The following is a 25,424-nucleotide window of genomic DNA, read 5'->3' as shown; positions in this document are numbered from 1 at the left end:
GACAACACTTTCTTTAGAAAGAGAGAATCTCATCCAGTGACCTTCAGTAGCGGACAATACTCTAGCCAGATTGACTTTGTCCTCACAAGAAGAAAGGACAAACGAGCATGCTTGGGTTGCAAGGTGATACCAGGAGAGTGTGTTGTTTCTCAACATAAGCTTTTGGTGGTAGACTTTCATTTTCAGGTGCGTGCCCATAGGGATAAACAAGCTAAGATTGAAAGAACAAAGTAGTGGAAACTGAAAGGAGAGACGTCAGAGGTATTCAGGGAAAAGGGTTATCAAAGAGGGCTCTTGGAAAGAAGAAGATGACATAAACAACATGGGGGAGAAGATGGCAACCAACATTCGGAAGGTGGCCTCAGAGGTGTGTGGAGTAACCAAAGGAAGTGGAGACGAGGCTAAAGATACTTGGTGGTGGAACGAGGAAGTCCAAAGGACTATTAAGGAGAAGAAAGAATGCTATAGACGCTTGTACCATGACAGGAGTATGGACAACATAGAGAAGTACAAGGTGGCAAAGAAGACTGCAAAGCGAGCTATAAGTGTGGCAAAGGGTAGAGCGTACGAGGATCTTTACCAACATTTGAGTACAAAGGAAGGAGAGAAGGACATTTATAGGATGGTTAGGGTTCGTGAGAGAAAGACAAGTGACTTCATCAAGTTAAGTGCATTAAGGATGAAAGGGAGCATCTCTTGGTGAAGGAGGATGAGATCCGACATCGATGGCAAGAGTATTTTGACAAATTGTTCAATGGTGAGAATACGGACATAACCTTTCAGTTGGATGACTCTTTTGATGACACCAATAGGCGCTTTGTGCGAAGAATCAAAGAATCTGAGGTCAGAGAGGCGTTGAAAAGGATGAAAGCAGGTAAGGCGATGAGACCAGATGGTATCCCAATCGAGGTATATAGATGCCTCGAGGACATATGGCTAACCAAGTTGTTCAGCCATATTTTTCGATCGAACAAGATGCATGACGAGTGGAGGAGAAGTATATTGGTACCGATCTACAAGAATAAAGGGGATATTCAAAGTTGTAGTATTTACCAAGGAATTAAGTTGATGAGCCATACTATGAAGCTATGGGGGAGTTATCGAGCATCGTTTGAGAGCAATAATGCGAGTCTCTATGAACCAATTTGGTTTCATGCCCGGAAGATCAACCATAGAAGCCATTTTCTTAATAAGACAAGTTATGGAGCAGTATAGGGAGAAGAAGGACCTACACATGGTTTTTATTGACTTGGAGAAGGCTTATGATAAAATACCAAGGAATGTTATGTGGTGGGCTTTGGACAAACATAAAGTCCCAACAAAGTACATCGGGCTCATTAAGGACATGTACAACAATGTTGTGACTAGTGTTTGAACAAGTGATAGAGACACGGATGACTTCACGATTAGGATAGGACTATATCTAGGGTCAGCTTTGAGCCCTTATCTGTTTGTCTTAATGATGGATGAGGTCACAAGGGACATACAAGGGGACATCCCTTGGTGTATGCTTTTCACCGTCGATGTAGTGCTAGCTGTTGAAAGCCGAACAGGAGTGAATCAGAAATTGGAGTTATGGCGGTAGACTTTGGAGTCCAAAGGTTTTAGACTCAGTAGAACTAAAACTGAGTATATGAGATGTGACTTCGGCACTACTACTCGGGATGAGGAAGATATTAGTTTGGAAGGTCAAGTAGTGCCTAGGAAGGATACCTTTCGATATTTAGGATCAATGCTACAGAGAGACGGGGATATTGATGAAGATGTTAGCCATAGAATCAAAGCAGGGTGGATAAAGTGGCGTCAATCATTTGGTGTCCTATATGACAAAAGGGTACCATAGAAGCTAAAAGGTAAGTTTTATAGGATGGCGATTAGACCTACTATGTTGTATGGTGTAGAATGTTGGCCTACGAAAAGATGACATGTTCAACAGATAAATGTCGCAGAAATACGTATGTTGCGTTAGATTTGCGGTCATACAAGAAGGAACTGAGTTCGGAACGATGATATACGTGATAGATTAGAGGTAGCACAAATTAAAGAAAAGCTTGTCCAACACTGGTTGAGATGGTTTGGACATGTCCAACGGAGGCCTCCAGAGGCACCGGTGCGTAGTGGAATCCTAAGCTAGGATAGTAACGTGAAGAGAGGCAGAGGAAGACCGAAGTTGACTTGGGTAGAGGTAATAAAAGGAGACTTGAAAGGATGAAATATACCTAAAGACTTAGCCTTAGATAAAAGTGCTTGGAAAACAGCTATTCACGTGTCTAAACCTTGATTGCTTCTGCTTGGTTTCAACTCTAGCCTACCCTAACTTGTTTAGGACTTAAATGCTTTGTTGTTGTTGTTGTTGTTATTTGTTGTAAAATGAATAAACAAATAAACAAATCCTTCACTTGTGTCCAATGGGCCGGTCTGGGATTGTTTGGTTTAGGAAATGGAAAAAGTTTATTTCACCTCCGTTGACTGTGGCTTTAGTCTAATTTTAGGGACAAAAAAGTCTAACTACTTTATCTAAGTTTAGTCTACTTCGTTCATTCTAAAATAAATAAGGACGTACCCAGTGCAGAGAGCTCCCACTCTATGTGGGGTCTAGAAAAGGATGTTAATGGCAAGCCTTACCCTCTGTGCAATGCGAGAAGACCGTGACTCGAACCCAAGACCTTCTGGTCACAGGCGATAAGACTTTACCGCTTGCACCAGGTCCGCCCTTCCTAAAATAAATACACATCCTATTTATAGGAGATTCAAGCACTTTTAAGTTTGAACAAATATATACACAAAAGTACTAATGTGTATGATGTGTAATAAGCATCATTAGAAAATACGTCACGAAAGCACATTTGGTTATATGATCATCTGGACGAGAATTTGGTATTTGGAGTCCTTACCAAAGTCTCCACAAATACATAAAAAATCAAGTAAAAAACCATATAAATATACATGCAATCCCTATATTTATGATCTATCAACTACAAAGATAGATGATTTTGCACTACCAATCAATGTGCAATATCGGAAAATTATAACATTATGCAATTTGCACTGAAAACCAATACCTAGACTCTATGTAAACCCCATATGCTACTAGTCTTGATTTTTATCCCACCAACACATTGTTCGTAATCCATTCTAGTACAAAAACACATTTGCAAACCATGATAAAGATACCATGAGAGGTTGACATCACTACATCTGGTGAGCAAGATTCTCTACATGTATTACATCACTCAACAAGTACCGGTACGATTGTATAGTGGAACCCCTCCGGACTTAAAAGACTTTGGTGGTGAGAAATGACCACCACATACAGGCGCAACATACCGCCAGGAATGCTCATCACGTCACACACTCATATCATACGTTGCTGTCAGTTCGTCTGTTCCTTAGCATGCTAACCTCATGTCATTGTTTGGAGAATAAATTATTGACACATGATGCCTCGTTATGCGTCAAATCGCAATGCCACACCCTCAATGCTGATGCTTATAATATGTGATAGTACGAGACTCTATCCAATGGCGATACTGGAGGTAGGGCGCCAGGAAGGAATGGTTTCTTGATATCTTGTAGTAGGTCACTGAGTCCTGGTCTAGGATGCAGTGAGAATTTCACTCTTGGATGCAAGAGTTAACTTCAGTGGTGTCACTGCTGTTTCCTCTGCCTGCTCCTGTGACATGGTGCACAAATTCTGTGCATATTAATTTGTTTTCAAAATATTCTTAAACTGTTGAAACATGCAAAGTGCAAGAAGAGTAAATAAATCACTTGTCCCAATTTGAAAAGAACATACTGTTTCAGTGGAAGCACAATATGCTTCTAGCTCTCTCTTTGCAAAGGTCGGAAGAACAAATGCTGCCCTATGCATCTGTTCAATGATGAAAATTAATCAGGGTGAAGGAAGCTTCATGGAAGCAATCTCAGATAAGAGTTGCAGTTTAATGCGTGAGCAAAAAATAGGAAGAGTAGGTATACCAATACCCCGATATTACAAATGGAAATAGACACAACTGGATTGTACTACCAAATCATACAAGCCGTGAACCTAACTCCTGCGGTCCTGCCCTGAACTAGTTGGTATGGCTGAGCTGTATTTTCCACTGATTTCATTATCATTACAACATATAAGGGACAATCAACAAAAAATAGAATTTCTTAGATTGTGTCATTAAGATAAATTCTGCATACTAGAACAAATGGCAACACAGGTTACAAAATCGCAAGGCAGTGGTCTAGCGCCTAGGAAGATTACGCCCTGATTAAACGTGATTAAATATTTGTGAATTTTTTACTTTTATTTATTTATTTTTGCTGCTGGTAGCATAATCAGGAGGTTTATATGTAATAGAAATTCACTACATAGAGGTTTGCATAGCAGAGTAATATAAAGCTTAAAGCATCACATATTCACAAGGGGACAAGGCACTCAATCAGACAACCAGTAAACAGAGAACCGAGATTTAGAAGAAAATCACAACACAGATATAGAAGTACTGAGTTTTGTTACTAATGGCTAAATCAGATCTCGAAAGAGAGAGATAGAGAGAGAGAGAGAGAGGACCAAATAGGAATTCAATTTTATGCAGAGGTGACTAGGTGAGAACTATCAGAGAGGACCAAATAAGAATTCAATTTTCTGGAAGTGACTCGGTGAGAACTATCAGAGTAGCATGGGGAAGCAGGGAGGATGAGCATGTGTGAGGAGCTGTAGAGGTGAACGAGTCAGGGAGGGTGCACGTGGGGAGCCAGGTGGTGCTGTGGCCGCGGTGATGCAAGGTGCTCGAGCTCAGATTCCTCTCGCAGTGGGCAGGGGAAGCAGAAGATGCGATAGCGGTGGCTGCAAAGAGTCATGACACAATTTTTTTTCTCCATGACGGAGGAGGTTTTTTTTTCCAGTGGACGCCCTAAGCTTACTGCTTGCGGTTCTTTTTCCCGTGCTGTCACGCGCCCGCACACGATCTGCCTTGCTCCAGATTTCCCCTGCTCTCACATTTTATTGACCGCTATGGCCTAGGCGATGCGGCAGGGGTCTACTTCGTGCTTAACCACAATTAGGCATACACGTAATTACGTTTTTCAACATAGAAAATATTGGCGAGACAAATCCTGTATGATTGATTAAGAAAACGAACCTCTGAATTATAAAATCTGATCTCTCTTCCAGCTTTTGTAGCTCCTTCCACCTTTTCAATTGGATTTATAGGAGTCAGAAAGTTGACCGATGGACCTTCTTTGGCACATAGTAAAAACCCAATTACCCCACTGCAAAATTCAAGTAAACTTTCTGTAAGAAGTTCGTTCGAAACAGAAACACTTAAACACAACAAAGACTTCTTTATCTAGAACTGCAAAGACTAGAACAAGCATTTGTAACAACTCACAACTACTAAGAACACCATATCCCAACAAACCTTCCACACTTGGGAAACCAAGGAATATGGAAGGATTATAATCCTATGGAAAGTTTCTTATGTGTTATGTCAGAACAAAGGAAGAAGTCCCAGAAACTCTTACAAAATGATTCAATACAAATAAACTTGAAGAAAATTTAACATGAAGTTAGAATAGGAATGCAAGTGGGTATCCAATATGTAATTCTGAGTCATAACCTTAGTTAATTTTAATTCCATTTTTCTTGCTTTGAATCCGGATTAATTAATTTGGATGATACAATGACCCTCCCTCCCTCTCTCGTAAGTCAAACTTCACTTTCACCAAATTTATACAAAAAAATGGAGCAAGGAAAGACAACTCATCGTAACAAATGCTATTTTAAGTAAATGATTTTTTTTTTCTCGAACTACGCAGGAGAGCTACGCGTCATTTCATTAAGGTAGAAAAAAACAGTACACGAGTCCAGAAGGACCCAAACCCAAGTACAGGAACAAACACACAAGGAAACATGACCAGCGACCACAAGGCCTAAGAACCAAGGGCCAGCAACCTGGGCATGAGCTTAAATAAATGATTTTGACACAGGCCTGGTGCAGTGGTGAGAGCTGTCTCATTGAGTCACCAGGTCGCGGGTTCGAAGCAGCCTCTCCGCAGATTTTGCGGGGGGAAGGCTTGCCTCGGTTTTTCCCTTCCCCAGACCCCACTCATGTGGGAGCCTCCGGCACTGGGTCTGCCCTTTTTTAATGGACACCCATGTTGTTCCATGTCGTTTAAGAATAAGAATTTTAGATTAAAAAAACATCTCCCTCCCTCTCACTCTGATTTTGTCCTAAGTCAAACTTATCTTTGACAAAATTTATAGAAAAAAATGGAGCAAGGAAAGAAAACTCATGCCAAAAATGCTATTTTAAGTAAATGTTTTTAGCAATGGGCACCCATATTTTTTTCCATGTCATTTAAGACGAATTTTAGATAAACAGCTATCCATATGCATAGTGCATAGCTGATGCATGGATAACAAACCAAAACTAAATCTTCACACAAATAGATGGTTGTTAGGGTTAGTACATGCAATGAAATAGAAATAACTCATACATATATTTAGAAGAAAAGGAAAATAATGAATTGATACTATTCAGAGAGACCACAACTGTGAAAACTAAAAAAGTGAAATTAGAACTGATTTTTAACTTTTAAGTACGCACCATTCCATCAATAATAAAAATGATCTTAGGACCGAAAGGATAAAGATAAGGAGACTAGAGAATAGAGAAGTGAAGAACCTCGGGTATGTTGGGACACTAGTCCATGCATAGCGTACAGAACCCTTGAAAGTTTCGCGACAAATTGAAAGCATATCCTGAATCAAATGTGTATGTAACCACATACTCTCAGCTTGATTACAAAGAACGCCACCAGGCCCCAAAGCTCTAGCAATTGTCTCAAAAAAAGGTTTCTCCACAAGTTCCTGAGCAGGCCCTGCAAATGCCAAAAGTAACTAAGAAAATAAGATTTGAGTCTTTGACTGAAAGTTTATAGGTCAAAGTTCTTTTTGAAAGAAAGTATGAGCAAATTATTCATCATTTACACAGAACAGCTAGGAATGCAATAACCTAGAAATAAAGAAGCATTGAGTTCAGGAGTAATATAATAGGAAGCAGAAAACCAAAATGCACAGAACAGATATACAACACCAAAGACATAGCAAAGATTTTCCATGGCACTGTGCTCAAGAAAGACAATGCATGGCAGCATAAGCTCACCTATTGGATCTGATGAATCAACAATGATAGCATCATATGTCCCTTCAGGAGCATTTCTCAAGAATTCGACAGCTAAAAGCAGAAGAAAGACAATTCTTGTAAGTTACAGTTCAAGAACTGAGTATTTACCAATATCTAAAACAAATAGGAAACTTCAGCAGATATCAAAAAAAATAATGTAGTTATATCATGGACTCATGGAATTATCGGCATACCATCGCCCACATGAAGTTGAACACGAGGATCTTCAAATCCAACAGACAAGTGTGGGAAGAAATCTTTGCAAACCTACAGAGTTCAGATCTATATCAGCAAAGTATAATTAAGCAATTAAACTTGAAAAGGTTAAGGCATCAAAGGACAACTTTACATCAATAACTAGCTGATCAATCTCACATATGTCAATAGACTCCACTGAACTATATCTGGATATCTCTCGAAGTACACCTCCATCACCACCACCAATAACTAAAACCTGCAAAGTAGTTCCTAAGGACATAAGTCACTACAGTTTCCATTCAAATTCAAGTAAAAAGAAATATTCCATGTACTGAGATATAGCTGCAGAATATCTTCCAAATGAATCTCTGCTAAGCAACACAGCATTGTCTATAATTTCACAATATTGAGGAAAAACAAAGGTCAGGAGACATACTTTTTTAGGGGATGGAATTGAACAAAGTGGTAAGTGAGTAATCATTTCCTGGTATGCACATTCATCCTTGTCAGTCAACTGAACAATACCATCAAGCACAAGGACTTTCCCATAGGTCGATGCCTGCATAGAAAAATTACCAGGTTTAAAAAATAGAAGCTAACTGCAGTTTCTTATTTCTGGTATAAACAGCTGATGTGAACCTCAAAAACTAAGACTTCTTGATATGGCGATTTCCCCTGGTACAAGATCTTCTCCACTTTCAAAGAATGGGCCTCTCCTATATATGAGAATAAAATGACAAGAGATATGAGAAAGTACAATTGTTTCACTCTGGGGCAAATGTCAGAAAATTACTGCAATGAAGAACAATTGGAAATTCCCTTCAATGCCAATATATTATAGGATGCCAAACAAAGGAGTGACGGACAAAGACCACACTGGGGAGTATAGCCAAAAGCCCAAAACACTGATGATCCAACATTGGCACATAAAATTTAACACATTACAGGGGTCAGGAAATGAAACAAAAAGAGCATAGGCTTTCCTGTGGAAACGACAAAACCATGCACACTACCATTGACAAATATATATTAAAAAACAAAAGTAGCACTCATCTGCATATGCACTCGGTCATTCTGCCATGAGGAAAAATTGCGCAGGCATAAGACATGCAGCACTAGCACAGTCAACAGACTATAGAGTGTGTCTTACAATTTACAAACAACAAATAAATAAGAACAAAAACAAATCCTAACTCTGATTAACATGCAGTCATGCACTATGCTAGATCAACTTCCTGTAAAATTTCGTGACGATTTTTAGATTGTACTATAAGGGTGTGCTTGTCAAAATACAGATAGATACCAACTTAGGGTTCCTTTAGGTCAATCATTTCCCATGGGGATTGGAGGGGATTGAGCCCTTAGAGATGTCAAAAACCATTCTTTGTACAAAAGCTGGACAAGTTGCACATCAACTTTCAGCAAATGCTTGAATTTTCTTTCAACAAAAAGCCAGTCAAAACTCTAAACCACTTCTCACATAAATAAATTCCAGTTAAATCACTGAATGAAAATTCATTTGCAATTTTAATAATTGAGCACTGCATCCATTGAAGCCTGAAGTTGTCAAGCCAGTAACTACATATCTATCAGAAAAATGATATTCCGAAGACAAACAAACAATTAAACTTTTGAATTTTGGAGTAAAGTCCCTCCAGTAGACTATTGTTAGACATAAGCTAAACAATATTGGCAGTGGCTGGACAAGTACCTGGCCACATCGGGTTATTGTAATATTGAACTTTGCTGGCTTTACCTGCAGAGGCAGCAATCAAGGTCAAACAGTAATAAGTTGTACTGTTGTAGCATCTATGTTATCAAGCAAGACAATCAAGGCATACCACAGCGTGATCGTGGTTCAGTGAACCATCCTGAAACCACGGTGGCATGGCACTTGGCCTCAGACTCTGGCGCAGCGGCTCTAGCCTTGACACAGCAAGGGGGCAGCGGCTTGGCAGAGCCATCACCCCCACTCCCCTTTGCCTGCACCGCCCCATTCAAACCATTTCCTGCGCCTCCAGCGTCCATGGACCCTGTTCCTCTTTGGAGTTCCCAGCCTCTGGATCAAAGCAACAAACAGCACCAAGGCTAAGCGGCAAGCGATTGCAAGCACAAATCAACGAGCATCGGTGCCAGCATGGGAATGGAACGCCGAACAGGTTGCAGGGTACAGGAAAACGTGGGCCTCGAAGATGGAAACAGACGGTCTGGGCAACTACCAGCCACACCACTCCAACTTTATCTTTGCTGGTGCTGGCTACGAAGACGTGGCTAGGTTAGAGCATCATAAGCCATGAGTCATGATTAACCCAATCAACTTCAACTAGTCCTGATATAGCATCCCAACTTCTCAGCAATTAAAATAACGGTGGTTTGGAAGGAGATCCCTATCTTTTTGCCTTCTATATATGGAATATAATAGCCAGGAGCACCCAGGCATACGCATTTGAAAAACACCACCTGGAATGAATAATGCGGGGAGGAATCGCGGCTCTTATTCGATTTGAGGAAGCACGGAACTAATACCGATCATAAGCGACTGTGCGTAGAAAATACTCGACTGTGTGTGGATGGACTCTAGAAACTTTTAGAAAATACTCGACTGTCTAGAAACTTCTAGAAAATACTGCGGCGTGTGGTGTAGAGGCGTGCGGGGCGGTGCTCCTTACCAGGTGGCAGGTGCGCGATGGCGAAGCAGGGCGGGGTGGGGAGGAGGGGAGCGGCGGCGCGAGGGCTCAAGAAATAGAGGGGCGCCGGCGCGCGTTGCTCGGTGGTGGCGGTGGATTCTCTGCAACTTGCGACTCCTTCCCGTCTTTCCTTTTTTTTTTCCTGCTTTCCCTCTTTTGGAATCTGTGCTTTGTGCTGCGGCCTGCGAGGGGAGCGTGCGTAGAGGCCTGGAGAGATCGGGCGTGGATCATAATCACCCTACTCCAAGAATAGATCCCATTCTCGATCGTCGAGAAGTCAAATTTTTTTAATTTTAACCAATTATATGTAAAAAAATATTAATATTTATAATACATAATTAGTATCATTAGATAGATTGTTGACTATACTTTCATAATAAATTTATTTGAAGATATAATTGTTGCACGTGTTTTCTACGAACCTAGTCAATGTTTAAAAAGCTGCATGCCCTTGTAAAAAAAAGGTTCTCCGATGCGTGTGAGTACATGGTGAAAAATTAATTACAATCACGGGTTTTTGTTTTCTGCGTATGTAGTCTGCACCCCCTTGATGCATAATACTCCCTCTGTCCATAAAAGAATGTAATTCTAACTTTTTGAGAAGTTAAGCTATTTGACCTTTAACTGAATTAGTATAAAAAAAAATATCAACATTCATGATTCAAAATAAGTACCATTAGATTAGTTATAGAATATATTTTTATAATAAATTTATTTAGAGACATAAATGTTAATATTATTTAAAATAAACTTGGTCGAAGGACTAGTTTAACCGGCACGTTTCTCATAATTGTATTTTTTTCAGACGGAGGGAGTACATAGATCCGCCCTTACTGATGACATAGTGTGCAAAATAATGCAAGTATTTGTATTTATACATGAATGAAAGCTTCATGTATTGAATCATGTCACTCTATCTATCAAAAAGAGCCATGTTAGGCCTTTTTATAGTGCTAGCGGTGCCGTTGCTACTCTTGGAGTCTTGGGTTGCATTGGTAGACGTCAACCTACTAGGTCCCACGGTACAAGTGAAACAAGTAAACATTTAAGAAACTAATTATGGCTTTAAAACAGTAGGAGATGAGGAACATTCACGTTTTCTGATTTTTTTAGTTATTAGGCATCAGCGCCCAATTTTTCTACCTAGGTACCAATAGGCGATGATAGTTGGTTACTACGTTGTAGTGTGCACAATGATGCTCAAATACTGTCTACCCACTTATATCACACTTCAAGCCAACGTTACAGGGGTGGAGTCTTATACATAATCATAAATATGATATAGCTCACCTCTTGTATATTTATATAGTACCAATACCATGATATTATTTCATAGGAACCTAAAAGTCTACTATTGCATATTATTATATCTCTGGTCAATCGATTTTATAGTTTTGGGTATTGAGTCGATCGATGTTTATATTTAAGATGGTCAATCGATTTTATAGAATTTGATTGAATTAGAATCATATTGTTTGGTCAGTCTATTTTGGTAGAAATGAAACCATCAACGCCTACGTAACATTCTTGGCCTGGAAAATGGAAAGGCTAATTCCATTCTTTTACTACTACATTACTCGCTCTTGCTGCCCATCCTGTCCTCCGAAGCAGCCACCTGTTTGTAATCGAACGACCACGGCACCATACAATAACGTGGAAGGAGCTCTCGAGTATGCATGCTCAAAGATGCCAGAAAGGTATTTCAATTCTAGGGACTCAAACGGGACGTTAGTCTTTTTGAATAAGCCAATGTAGTTAAATAGATAATTTCGTTTTGGATTTAGTCTAGGTATGTGTCCTGTAATTTCAAAGGGTCAATCAGACATATTATCTAGATTCGTATGTGTATTTTATTTCAATTCTGTTCATTCTGCATTTTTTGGGACTTGCATTCAAAAGTCAAAAAAGTTCATAAGAGCATTTCCAAGAGTTTGTCAAATTTTACTTGACAAATCTTGTGATTTACCAACTCCCAAAATTATATGCCAAGTAAAAAAACAATCCATCTCCAAGAGTTTGACATTTTTGACTTGGTAAAATAAAAAGACCCGCTAAGCGAACGAAGAGCCCCGCTAAGTGAACGAAGAGCCCCGCTAAGAACCGAAGAGCCCCGGATGCCAAGCCGTATACGCGCTTATATTTGCGCGTGCGGAGGGAAGATTTGCCAAGTTGCTATTGATGCCAAGTTGTTTTGTCAAACTGTTGGAGGCTATTTTTTCTTATTTTGCCAAAATTATATGGATGCCAAGTTGAGATAGCAAACTCTTAAAGATGCTAATAGCCGTGGATGTCAAGGAACTCCGCTCAAGGCGCTGTCCAAGTACAAAATATGCAATCTGATCTGTCTCCAACAAATGCTCTAAAGTCTTACAAATCAGAACTTCAAAGTAAAAAAAAAAGGGGGGGGGGGGGGGGGGGGGATTTGGAACTGTTTTCCTCAAATAGTAATCAAACCTTGTTTTCTCAAATTCCAAGAGCACATCTTCCATTGATCCAAGTCCGAAAGCAATAACAAATCAAGGCACTACTCTCATGAGAAAATTAAGAAATCTCCAAGACGCAACGCAAGAGGGAATATATGCCGACAAAACTTATATAGCCACACGGTGCTCCTTTGTTTGCAAGAGCCTCTTTATTCTAGTCTAGGGAATATATGTCTTTCTGCCCAGAACAGATCATCTCCTGTTTACTTTTGTTATCTACTAACGATGGACTACACGTAAAGATTGATTCCTCACTTTATTTAATTTATTTTAAAGAAGAAAATTCTGTGAAAGATCTCCGATCCATTGATTCCTCCCTTTATTTTAAAGAAGAAACTCTGTGAAACTTCTCCATTCAAACTTGGCAGTTTACTCGGTTCTCGTGGAACTGAAGTGTTGTAGTGTATATATCCTTGAAATTTCTGTAAAATTCGCCCATCCTTCATTTGGTTGCTGAACCTTTCTCTCAGACAGGTCAAGTCCTAGTTTGGATACGAAACCAAAGGAGTTTGGAATAAAATAGCCTGTTGATTGTGCTTCCAGTTGGCTCCAATCACCTTTCGAAAAGTAGGTAATGAAAGGGCGATCAACGGGATAGCATATGAAAAAGGATTCATTAGACAAAAAAAAATGAAAAAGAGATTATTCCCCGCAAAAGGAGAGGCTCTCATAGAAAGGCTATTGCATGGAAAAGATAAAAAGAGAGTTCTCTCAAAGCACCGTGGGCTTTGTGTACAGATTACTCCCCGCAAAAGGTGAGCTTTGTGTATAGATTTGACCGCAGGCTTTATATTTTCTCGATCACGCAAAAGATTTGCATGTTTTTGTATTAAGTGGGGAGAATTTGATTACAGGAGTTGGGGGCTTTAGAAATTTTTATTAAGCAAATGCCCTCCCAAAAATTACACTCGACTACCTATTACTTGTTGAAGAAGAAAACCTAGGTTCTTCGCACCGGCTTGCACCCACAAGTCAGCCTCGCGCTTGATGAGCTTGAGCAAGTCGGGCACCTGAGTGCTTGCTCTGCGGAAGCACCTTGCTCCGTGGGCTTTATATTGATTTATTAGTTATGGATTCAGCGTGGAAAGGTGAAGGCGCTGGGGAAAATCAAATTCTTCTTCTGGCTTTGTCTCATAAACGAATATGGACTGCGGAGCGGCGATGTCGGCATGGATTGCAAGATGAGGACGCCTGCACATTCTGTGACCAGCACGCAGAGACGGTCAGCCACTTGCTACTGGGATGCCCTGTCAGCAGGCAGCTGTGGTTCTTAATCGCAGGGCTTCGTGCACTGTCTGTAAGACTCCTATTTCCACTGTGCTTAATGAAATAATACTGGCAAAATGCCTGTTCGAGAAAAAAAAATCAGCGTGGAAAGCGTATACTGATCCACGCATTCCATATATCTAAAGCCCATTTCGTCATGTACAGATAACCAACCAATAAATCGGTAAAACTGATTTACGTTATTCGATCAAACCTGACAGCTTCAGACCATTTGGTGTCTAGCTATTACAGCATCCAATCATAGATGCTGACGATATATTAACAAGATCTGTCAATTGACGCTTCTAAAAGGATTACAGGTTGCCAGCTGATGAACATTGTTTGCATTGGTACCAGGGGTACAAAAAAAAGGTCACACTATTCTTCAGCGAAGAAGTTGGGTTCTGCTGGCTTCTGTAACAACAGCCTTGAAGACACTCTTTCCAGCAAACGGCCCTTTCGGGCAGCGTTTCTTCGTAAGATTCGTACCATGTTGGAAGCGAAATGGGCAGCGTAGAGAGCCGCGCCAAGGCTGCAAGAGCTAGAGGCGTCAGTCACGATTGCTGCTTGGAACATCCTCTCCTTCTCGTACAGGCTATCCTCCAGCTTCCTTCTGCAATACCTGTGCCAAGCTGCCTGTATGAAGCAAGCAGCCCACGTACGCCATTGCTGGGAGTAAAATCTGAAGGTGTGCCGGAGCTGCTTGTTGTGGAGCCTCCTGTACTGGTTGGCCACAAACTTCAGGTGATGGGCCCTCAAGGCGAAACCTTCGAGCTCCGACAGCGTCTTCACCGTCCTGGTTGAGCTGGGAAGGTTTGAGCCCGAAGCAGGATCCAGAGCCCATGTGAGGAGCTCTTCGCCGCAGAAATCACCGCCTTGGAGAACATTGGAGTTGAAGAAGCCCGTTCGCCCACCGTCTGTTGTCATGCTTTCAAGTCTCCCTCTCATGATGAAGAACATCTCGTTGACTGGGTCGCCTTCGAGAATGATGCAGCTTCCTTCTGTGTACAGCATCGGTTTTACACGATCACACATGGCGTCTAAGAGCTGATCGTCCATGTTTTCGAACATTGGAACCTGCAACACAAGTTGGAATTGATGTCAATTAACTAAATTAATTTCTTTGGATGATACATATTATCTAGTGTTATTCTAAACGCTAAATGTTAAATGGGAAATGCGGCCGATTAAATGGAAATTGATATACCACCGTGTAACGTTTAAACGATGTGTAAATCGTGTAGCCATTGTCATTGGAATCATGATGGGTTTGAATCTCACGTATTGAATGGAACAAAGAGGAAAGCAATTCCTTATGACTATCAATAAATAAAGCTTAGTATAGGGAAGTAGTACCCTCATGAGAAGTGATAGACAAAGATGACGCTTTATATCCCTCCTGAGATCCTTAGGAAGATTTATAAGAAGACCCTCTTCATCCACACCTTGTGTTTCTTGCCATCTATATTGATCATGACGCAATATTCGTTGCTTGATATGCTCTGGAAGTAATCTGTATGCCATCCATTGCTCTGTGTCACGTCTTATCACTCTCATTTCCTCCATATGCCCAGAGGCTGATTGTAAATAGGTCTGCAACAATTCAATCCAACCAAGAAAAAGAAAATAAATTTGGAGAAATATGATCAGGTCAAACATCATCACTAGTTATATAATTCAACATGTTGTCCAGACTTACTCCTTAAACAATGACCTCTTGCATATAGCTAGCATAAGTACAACGAAGTCAAAACATACGGAATCATTTTAAGGATAAATCTCTATGGCCAATTCTTATAGAGAAATGGGTTTTCATAGCTAGCTCATTCAGGATTGTATCAAAAATGTCACTTGAATTTCTTGCAAACAATGAAACAAAGATCTTAAAGTTGATTTAGTCCATGCTATTTTGATAAGAGTTTGATAATAGCCAAGCTGGTACCGGTATCAATTACAATTAGAGGCAACAAACATGATTATGTTGTCCAGCATAAGGCCATGAGATTCTTTATAAAGGTCTTGGAAGGTTAGAATCCTGAAGGATGAGCCTACTAGGAGCGACATCATCTCTAGACAGCAAATACAGAGCTACATAACATGTACTTTAAATAAATTGACACTTAATCTAAAAGCACAGATAACAATAAAATTTCATCAATGTTTAAAAGTTAAAACTGTACCTGCACATTTCCTATAAGGAGAGCAAACAAAACTAAACCTGACATTGAGACAAAAAACAGCAAACAGATTCTCCCATATGTAAGTGCTTGTTTTAAGGTTTTGACCATAGGAACTGCAATACAAATGGCAACACATAAGTACAAGTCCCAGGGCATTAGTCTTTGGTGGTAGTGTGTGTGTGGGGGTTGGGGGTGTACCATAGATTTTGTAGCCCCCACCAAAAGCAGTAGAATAATTTTTCGAAGAAACCTGTTGATTGTGAAACATTCTGGAGAACTGGTAGATAAATTCCAAAGATTGGATCTACATCGGCGCCGCCATTTATTGAGCAAGCATCTTGTAAGAAAGTGTTGTTTCCAAATGCAGTACTTCCACAATATAAAGTTGCCAGATCACAACCATCCTGGTTGTTACAAGCTTCTCTCCAACAGGTGTCTTCTCGTTGTATGGCAAGAATGTACCAAAGAGCTCCAAGGACCTGTAACAAGTCAATGCATCGGTTAGTACTATCTTGACCATGCACAATGTGATATATGTAGCAAATTAATTGTGTTAATCTAATCTTGAGGCTTAGCCTGTGTGAATCGAGAAAAGAATGCATAGTTGCAGAGGAAAACCCTTTTTTAATGAAGAGAGATAACATTGTCGCAAACACGAAAATACGAGTAGGTTGCAATTATTTAATTTAATTTAATTGTGCCTGCCAAGATTTGAGATCGAGACAGCATGCACCGACTAGTTCAGCCCAAAGACTAATTGATAAGAAAAAAAAAAGGTGGGTAGGTCACATATTCCAACAGTATTGATAAATGATTAGAGGACTTACATGACTAGCGAGTATGTAAACTAGAAGGTTAAAGGCAGCACCCGGCCATGCCGTATCCATTACTGTACCAGCTGATCTCGTGATTTCAAGGTAGAGTGGTATTATTCTGACCAGTCGAGGCACATATTGGAACAAGATTATGAACATCAATACTTTTTTAGCGGTCATAACCTTTGAACCTTGGAGATGTGGCCGCATTAACAACACAAAAACCTGATAAAAAAACATGGATCAAGGTCAAGTGCAGAGTTACGACGTCCTGATATCCTAAAAATCAATCTTCCGTGTCAAAAGACTTTGCATGCTGTTAGATATATAGCTCAATTCTTTTCTTGGAACACATGTGGGGTAAAAAATAGGGTACCTGAGGGAGGGGCAGAATAGCTAAGATATCAATCAGAAAATATGTCGATAGATACCGTTTTGCTATTGCCAACATGTCATCAACCAAGACACCGCGACCAAACGCCCCAGAAGACGAGGGAGCTGCGAAGCCTGTCCTGAACTAGAATATTACGCGGAGTAAATAGAAGGCATCGGTGAGAGAGCGCAGGATGCTAGTGTTAGATTGATCTCCTGACCAGTAGGCCCAACGGCCTATTGGGCCTTGGTCTCGCGCCCTGATCGGGGGCGCCCAACCCTACATGGTTGGTGGGCCCCCGTCGCACTGCGCTATATAGAGAGGTGGGGGCCGATTAATGGTATCAGAGCGATACTAGCATGTAGATCTAGAACGGGTACCGATTAGAAAAAGAAAAGTTGATTAGATCCAGTGTGGATCTAAGCAGAAAAGGGGTCACCCGACTTTCGGTTGAACCCTAACTCGATCCGTCGGATCTGAGAAAAGAAGAAGGGCTCGGTTTTCATGCAAAGAACGAACCCTAAAACCCGAAGATGATTCGGGGAAAAGAAAACAGTGCCGTCTCCACCCTAACCCTAACCCTAATCGTCAAATCGGGCTAAAATCCGAACAAATGAATCAAACAAAGGGGAAGAGGGTGGCTCGGTCATCTCGCCGTCGAGGACGCCGGCGCGCGGGGGGAAAAGAAAGGAACCGATTTCAAATCGGAAAATCAAACCCTAACCCTAAAAAGGAAGCCTACCTGGGCTTCTACCCACCGCTGGCAGCATCGCCACCGCGCGGACAGAAAAACCGCGGCGTCGCTCCCGAACGGCGCGCGGGACAGGGCCGAGATCCGCACGGCACCTCGCCAAGCGGTCACGGCAACAGGGCACCACTCTGCGGCCCCTCGACGGCGACGTGCTCAGCCTCGGGCGAGCACGCACGCCGGCGAGAGGGCGCTGGACGGTGCCGCCCTTCCTCTCCCTCGGCCACTGAGGACGGCTGCTGCTGCGGGTCTCACTGGGCTGCGCTGCGGGGTGAGATAGAAGGAGAGGAAGAAAATGAACCTAGGGTTCAGGGAGAGGAGCTGGCCGGGGGGTTTTGATCTCGCGACGCGCGCGGGCAGCCGTCGGATGAAGATGGACGGCCACGCGCGACTGGGCCAGCGCCGCAGCCCAGGCGGGAATGGATGCGCGGCCGAAATCCCGGCCCAGGCCCAGGTTGCGGCCTGGGCGCGGGGGAGCGCTGGAGCGCGTGGCTGGGCCGCAAGCCGCTGGGCCAGGTGTGCTGGCTGGCGCGCGCGCGCGAGAAAAGGCCATGGGCCGAATTTTGGTGGGCCGCGCGTGTGCTGGATGGGCCGAAATGGCCAAGTAAACAGTAAAGTAACAGTTTTGTTTTTTTTCTTATTTTCCAGAAAACAGTTTGATCGATTTGAATTGATTTTTATGACAATTTTCTGTACAAAATTTATCCAACGATATTTTTTGTTCAGTAAACAGTAAATTTGCTTCTGGACAATAGGAAAAAGATTATAAAATGCTAAAGTTTCCGCTGCGTATTTAAAGTTGTAATTTTCGTTATTAAATTCGAACCAACGGGAGAATTTAATTTTGAAAATGGATATGTTTTAAATAGATTATAATATTGTTGTTATTCTGACCAACGTTGATTAATGGCAATATTATAATGTTTTTGTTATACATTAATTCTATTTCTGCCCAACGGTGATGTAGAATAAGTATAGAAAATAATTGTATGTTTTAATTTTGACCAACGTTAAACTAAGGCATGCAATTATTGTTGTTATTTCTGTTCTCACCCTATTTGAATTATGTTTTCAGGAGGATACAACTTAATGAGTTGTATCAAAGAGATCCCCACTCTAAAAGGTGATAACTATAATGAGTGGAAGAAAAAGATAGACCTGGCCTTTATCCTCGCTGAGGTGGACTGGGTTGTCACCACACCGTGCCCTAAAGAACCTGTGGCACCGGTGAGGGAAACAGATGAGACTGATACTGCATGGCAGAACAGAGAGCGGGATTTTGCTCCCGTAAAGATGTCCTATGACCTTGAGCATAGGAAATGGGTCACTGCCAACAAGAAGTGTTTGGCAGTGATAAAGAACACGATTGAGCCTGCTATTGTGGGCTCAATTCCAGACTGTGACACGGTCACAGAGTACCTAGACAGAATAAAGAGTCAGTTCACTGGCTCTTCAAAGACATATGCAACCCAGCTGATCAAGCAGCTGGTCACAGAAAGGTACTCTGTTGGCGGCAGTGGCATTAGAGAGCACATACTGAGAATGAGCAATCTGGCATCTAAGCTCAAACCAATGGATTTGGCACTCAAGGATGAGTTTCTTATTCATTTGATTTTTGCTTCTTTGCCCAAAGAATTTGACACATTTGTTGTTAACTACAACATACAGCCTGAAAAATGGGATTTGGAAAAGCTCATAGCCATGTGTGTGCAGGAGGAGGAAAGAATAAAAGTTTCACAAGGTGGTTCTGTGAACTACCTAAAAGATAAGAAAAAGAACTATAATAACAGTTCTTCCTCCAAATCATCTGGAAAAGGTCCCATGCAACAGTCTCAGAACCAGCAATTCCCAGTGGCTAAAGACCAGTGTCTCCACTGCAAGAAGACAGGGCATTATAAAAAGAATTGTCCTGATTTCTTAAAGATGATAATGAAGAATAAAGGTGAGAACATTATTACGTTCGTAAATGAATCCTTGTATGTGAAGTTTTCAAAATCTACTTGGTGGATTGATTCAGGTGCAACTATTCATGTTGCTAATTCATTACAGGGATTCCGTTCGATGAGAACTTTGCAAAGAAGCGAAAGTTTCATTAAAGTCGCAAATGGAGAACAAGCAAATGTTGAGGCCGTTGGTGATCTTCCGTTAGAGCTTGCTGATGGCTTCATAATTATTCTTAGAGATGTTCTTTATGTACCTTCTTTGCAAAGAAATTTGATTAGTGTTTCAAAGTTGGACCATGATGGTTATGATTGCCACTTTGGAAATGGCAAATGTCAGATATTGTTTAATAATAAATGTATTGGTCTTGCCTTCCGACAAGACGAGCTTTATTTGTTATCACTTCGTGAAAATGTTAATTCCGTATGTGATGTGAATGAAAATGTATCCTCATCGAACAATGAAAACAGAAAACGAAAGAGAGCTCAAGATGCGTTGTCGAAATTATGGCACTGTCGTTTAGGCCATATTTCGAGGGGGAGAATAGAAAGACTAGTTAAGAATGATATTCTTCCTCCATTAGAGCTCTCAGAGTTAGAACAATGTAGAGATTGCATAAAAGGAAAGTATGTAAAGAAAATTAAGAAAGATGCCAAACGAAGCACAGGAATCCTACAGATTATTCACACAGACATATGTGGTCCTTTTCCTGTGAAAAGTGTGGATGGTTATGATTCATTCATAACATTCACAGACGATTACTCTCGGTTTGGTTACATTTATCCAATTAAAGAAAGAACAGAAGCGTTGGATAAATTTAAAATATTTAAAGTAGAAGTTGAAAATCAGCATGATTTAAAGATTAAGATAGTCAGGTCTGACCGTGGAGGAGAGTACTACGGTCGGCATACCCCATATGGACAAGTTCCTGGACCTTTTGCAAGGTTCTTACAGGAGAATGGTATAGTCGCCCAGTATTCAACACCGGGCGAACCTCAGCAGAATGGAGTAGCTGAAAGGCGTAACCGTACCCTGATGGATATGGTGCGTAGTATGATAAGTTACTCCACTTTACCCACGAGTCTGTGGATGGAGGCGTTAAAAACCGCCATTCATATTCTCAATAGAGTACCAAGTAAGTCGGTGCCCAAAACACCGTATGAGTTGTGGACAGGAAGAGTACCCTCGCTTAACCACTTGCGTGTGTGGGGGAGCCCTGCTGAGGCTAAAGTTTTTAACCCAAACATTGGGAAGCTAGATCCCAAAACAGTGAGTTGCCATTTCATTGGCTACCCAGAAAAGTCAAAAGGTTTTCGTTTCTACTGTCCTAACAGACATACAAAGTTTGTGGAAACGAGACACGCTGTCTTCCTAGAGGATGAAATGATAAGGGGGAGCATGGTAGCTCGAGAAATTGACCTTGAAGAGAAGCGGGTGTTTGCACCCACTCCGATCATTCATGAGCCATTTTTCTCACTACCTGCTGTTGCTGCACCAACAGGACAAGACACTGTGGTGCCAGCACCTGTTGTTATCCCGCCTGTGGCAACAATGAATGATGATGAGGAACCTGTGGCTCAGGATCCTATAGAACCTATTGCCACACATGAGGGGGAGCAACAACAGCCTCAAACAGAAAATGTGCCAATTGAGGAGACCCCTAGAAGGTCTCAAAGAGTTAGAAAATCAGCTATTCCTGCTGATTATGAAGTGTACAACACTGAAGAATTTCAAATGGAGGATGATCCCACCTCATTTGAAGAAGCCATGAAAAGTGACCATTCATCAAAGTGGCTTGAGGCCATGGAAGATGAGATGAGATCAATGAATGCAAATAAAGTTTGGGATTTGGAGATAATTCCTAAAGGAGCCAAAACAGTAGGCTGTAAATGGGTCTACAAAACAAAACTTGACTCTCAAGGGAATATAGAGAGATATAAAGCCCGACTTGTGGCAAAAGGCTTTACACAAAGAGAAGGGATTGATTACAATGAGACCTTTTCTCCAGTCTCATGTAAGAATTCCTTCAGAATCATAATGGCATTAGTGGCACATTACGATTTGGAATTACATCAGATGGATGTAAAGACGGCATTTCTCAACGGAGACTTAGAGGAAAATGTTTACATGGCACAACCGAAAGGTTTTGTCATGGAAGGAAAAGAACGTTTGGGATGCCGCCTAAAGAAATCTATTTATGGATTAAAACAAGCTTCAAGACAGTGGTACTTGAAGTTTGATCAGACAATAAAGAATTTTGGGTTTAAAGATAATGTTGAGGACAATTGTGTCTACGCAAAGTTTAAGAATGGGAAGTTTATCTTTCTTGTCCTGTATGTGGATGATATCTTACTTGCTAGTAGTGATGTCAGTCTACTACTGGAAACAAAGAAGTTTTTGTCCTCAAAGTTTGATATGAAAGATCTTGGTGAAGCTTCGTTCGTTCTAGGGATCGAGATTCACCGAGATAGAAGTAAAGGGGTATTAGGACTGTCACAAAAGGCATACATAGAAAAAGTCTTAAAGAAATTTAGTATGCACAAATGTAGTCCCTCACCTGCTCCTATAGTCAAGGGCGACAGATATGGGGATTTTCAATGCCCCAGGAACCAATATGAGATCGATCAAATGAAAGTGGTTCCATATGCTTCAGCTGTCGGAAGCTTGCAATATGCTCAAGTGTGTACGCGCCCTGACTTGGCATTTGTTACCGGGTTACTTGGCAGATTCCAGAGCAATCCTGGAATAGAACATTGGAAATTGGTAAAGAAAGTCTTGCGTTATTTGCAAGGAACGAAAGGCCTCATGATGACGTATAGAAGATCTGATTCACTCCATATAGTGGGATATTCAGATTCTGATTATGCGGGAGATAATAGAAAATCCACGTCTGGATATGTGTTTACTCTCGCAGGGGGAGCTATTTCATGGAAAAGCTCAAAGCAAACCGTCACTACATCGTCCACAATGTATGCCGAGTTTGTAGCATGTTATGAGGCAACGGGGCAGGTGAACTGGCTAAAGAAGTTCATACCCGGTTTGAAGGTGGTTGACGACATCAATAGACCACTGAAATTATACTGCGATAATAATCCAGCAGTACAGTATGCTCACAACAATAGGTCAAGTGGTGCTGCCAAACACATTGACATAAAGTATTATGTTGTGAAGGATAAAGTCCGGGATCAGATGATAAGTCTTGAGCATATAAGTACCGAAAAGATGCTCGCGGATCCGCTTACAAAAGGCTTACCACCCAACGTGTTCAGAGAACATGTAGCCGGCATGGGTTTAAGGGAAAGCCTATGATTCCTGGACTATAAAGGGCCCAAAGTTAAAGTAACTATTTCAGATCAGAGACGTGCATTGTAGCTGTTAAATCTATCGGCGATTGATCGAGACGATGAAACATGCTCTATGCATCATCTGTGAAGAAATGAGTAAGGTTTAAAGGATTGAAGTTTAAAGTTTAAAGATAAAAGTAATAGTGAGATCAAGGGGGAGAATGTTAGATTGATCTCCTGACCAGTAGGCCCAACGGCCTATTGGGCCTTGGTCTCGCGCCCTGATCGGGGACGCCCAACCCTACATGGTTGGTGGGCCCCCGTCGCACTGCGCTATATAGAGAGGTGGGGGCCGGCGGCTCAAAGTACGAGGTTCGCCGTGAGCCGCAAACCCCACCGACAAACCCTAGACCGATCTCGAGAGGGCGCGCAGCCAGCGACGGGAAGCTCCGCTGATCCTCGCCGTCGCCACTGCTACGCCCGACCGCACTGCATCGACGTCCGTGCAACCTCTACTCCACCCGTCGCTGCCCGTGTGCTGCCTCCATCACCGAACCCGCGATGGCTAGCACAACCGCGACATCATCTGGAGGCTCAGGTTCATCACCAGCTCTCTCTCCCCTATCTCCCTCTCGGTGTAGTGTTCTAGGTCTAAATGTGCATGTGCTTTCACGGTTCTATGGGTTCACCGGCCTAGATCTACTCTAGTCGATCTAAATAAAGACAACAGCTAGCTATCTTTTGCTTTTGAAGATTGTCATCCAGATACAGGCAGCTGTTGTCGCCATCGATCGCCGGGGCATAGAAGAAGAGCGAGTCCACGGAGACTGAAACAAGGCATGATATCACAAATATCTTGTTCCATTTCTGTAGAAATGGCCCCCGAGGATCAAGAACTCTTGTGCTGGGCTTCATTTCTTTCTTTCTTTTTCCAGAGCAGGATGCTAGCACTAGCAGGTTACAATGTCATCCGATCCAATGAATTGCTCTGATCTCCAGTTCTAAACCCTGCACGTGCTGCACACGAAATTTAGTTGTCAGAGTAAGACATTTCGGCAAAGATTGATCACCAATCGAAGCTTGGGGGATTCAATCCACTCCAGCGTGAACTTGATAGAGCTGACAGACACAAAAGATTGCATTGCAATGCATGAATGCAGGATAGGATCAGAGAAGCTTACCCCTCGCAGTCGCAGTGATAGTGCCATTGGTTCCTCACTTCCGGCGGCAAGGCAGAAACAGTTACTCCATTCGTGAAGGTGAAGCTTACGCCTCTCTGAATGACAATCACCTGCCAAAGTGCCAATCGCCGACGTACGGTGAATAAAACCTCGAAAGAATCAGCTTTTCTTTCGAGGAGGCGTGGCGGCCGAGGTGGCAGAGTTGGGAACAATGGAGCAGGGACATGAATGTGGATATTTACAAGGGACAAGGGTCGACGAGGCGGCGGAGAAGACCAAGCTCAACGGACAGCCTTGGATAGTCTACTTCACCGTACATGCTGGACTCAGGACTCCGATTCGATTGGGTAAGCTTTTGGTAGAGACCAACTGTGGGGCAGGTGCCCAGGGTTGCTCACCGTGGCTCGCCATTGGATATTAACTAAGTATATGTTATTGATATACTCCTCTATTCTAAATTGCTCCCTCCGTCCCACAAAACATGTAATCCTACAGTTAAAATCCATGTAATCCTATAGTTCAGTTTATCTTTTTAGATAGACTCCACCAATAAAAAATATTGTACCTTTGGAAAACCAACACATCCCCATGTTTTACCTTGAGAACATTCTAAATTGCTCTTGAGTTCTAGCACATGAGAAGAAGGATATAGGAGGAGCACATGCGTAATTTCATATTTCCACTAAATTTGCCTAGAAAAGTAAGATTTGCATGTTTTGTGGGATGGAGGAAGTACATGTCATTTCAATTTTCTTGAAAGTCAAAGCATCTCAAGTTTGATCAAAATTATAGTGAAAATTACAAAGATTTGTAACACCAAATAGTTATATTATGAAAATATAATTAATAAAAAATCTAATGATGATTATTTGGGTATTATCTCGGTCACAAAAAGGATGCAACTATGGGTTGCGTGCCCGTTAAAGCGCTTCACATTTGACTAAGTTTCTAGTAAATAGTATTCACATCTGTGACTCTAAATCAATTTATTATGAAAATACATTTCGTAATTAATCTAATAATATTTATTTAATATTATAAATATTTATATTTTTTTATCTATAATTGATCAAACTTGATATACTAA

At 41.5% G+C, this 25,424-nt stretch overlaps 1 protein-coding gene and 1 pseudogene across 2 annotated transcripts; both read right to left on the bottom strand.

Annotated features, from left to right (window-relative positions):
* Nucleotides 1-2,910: 2,910 nt before the first annotated feature.
* On the bottom strand, nucleotides 2,911-10,242 carry LOC136476183 (spermine synthase-like). 2 transcript variants are annotated; one of them, XM_066473924.1, is made up of 12 exons: nucleotides 10,049-10,242; nucleotides 9,221-9,438; nucleotides 9,091-9,135; nucleotides 8,019-8,095; nucleotides 7,816-7,938; nucleotides 7,531-7,635; nucleotides 7,376-7,448; nucleotides 7,161-7,232; nucleotides 6,681-6,876; nucleotides 5,136-5,265; nucleotides 3,797-3,871; nucleotides 2,911-3,673 (listed from the first exon to the last, which is right to left on the bottom strand). In XM_066473924.1, the coding sequence occupies exons 2-12, from the start codon at nucleotides 9,405-9,407 to the stop codon at nucleotides 3,596-3,598; spliced, it is 1,161 nt and encodes a 386-aa protein (XP_066330021.1). In that variant the 5' UTR covers nucleotides 9,408-9,438; nucleotides 10,049-10,242; the 3' UTR covers nucleotides 2,911-3,595. The 2 variants fall into 2 exon arrangements, with proteins under 2 accessions (XP_066330021.1, XP_066330022.1); XM_066473925.1 differs by lacking the exon at nucleotides 10,049-10,242 and having other exon boundaries at nucleotides 9,221-9,859.
* A 3,951-nt stretch (nucleotides 10,243-14,193) lies between these two features.
* On the bottom strand, nucleotides 14,194-24,071 carry LOC136468875 (cyclic nucleotide-gated ion channel 1-like; annotated as a pseudogene).
* Between the last annotated feature and the right edge of the window lie 1,353 nt (nucleotides 24,072-25,424).

This window comes from Miscanthus floridulus, chromosome 8 (genome assembly GCF_019320115.1).
Source record: "Miscanthus floridulus cultivar M001 chromosome 8, ASM1932011v1, whole genome shotgun sequence".
Taxonomy (NCBI): Eukaryota; Viridiplantae; Streptophyta; class Magnoliopsida; order Poales; family Poaceae; genus Miscanthus; species Miscanthus floridulus.
Note: the sequence above shows the minus strand (reverse complement) of the source record. Positions and strands in the feature narration are given on the sequence as shown.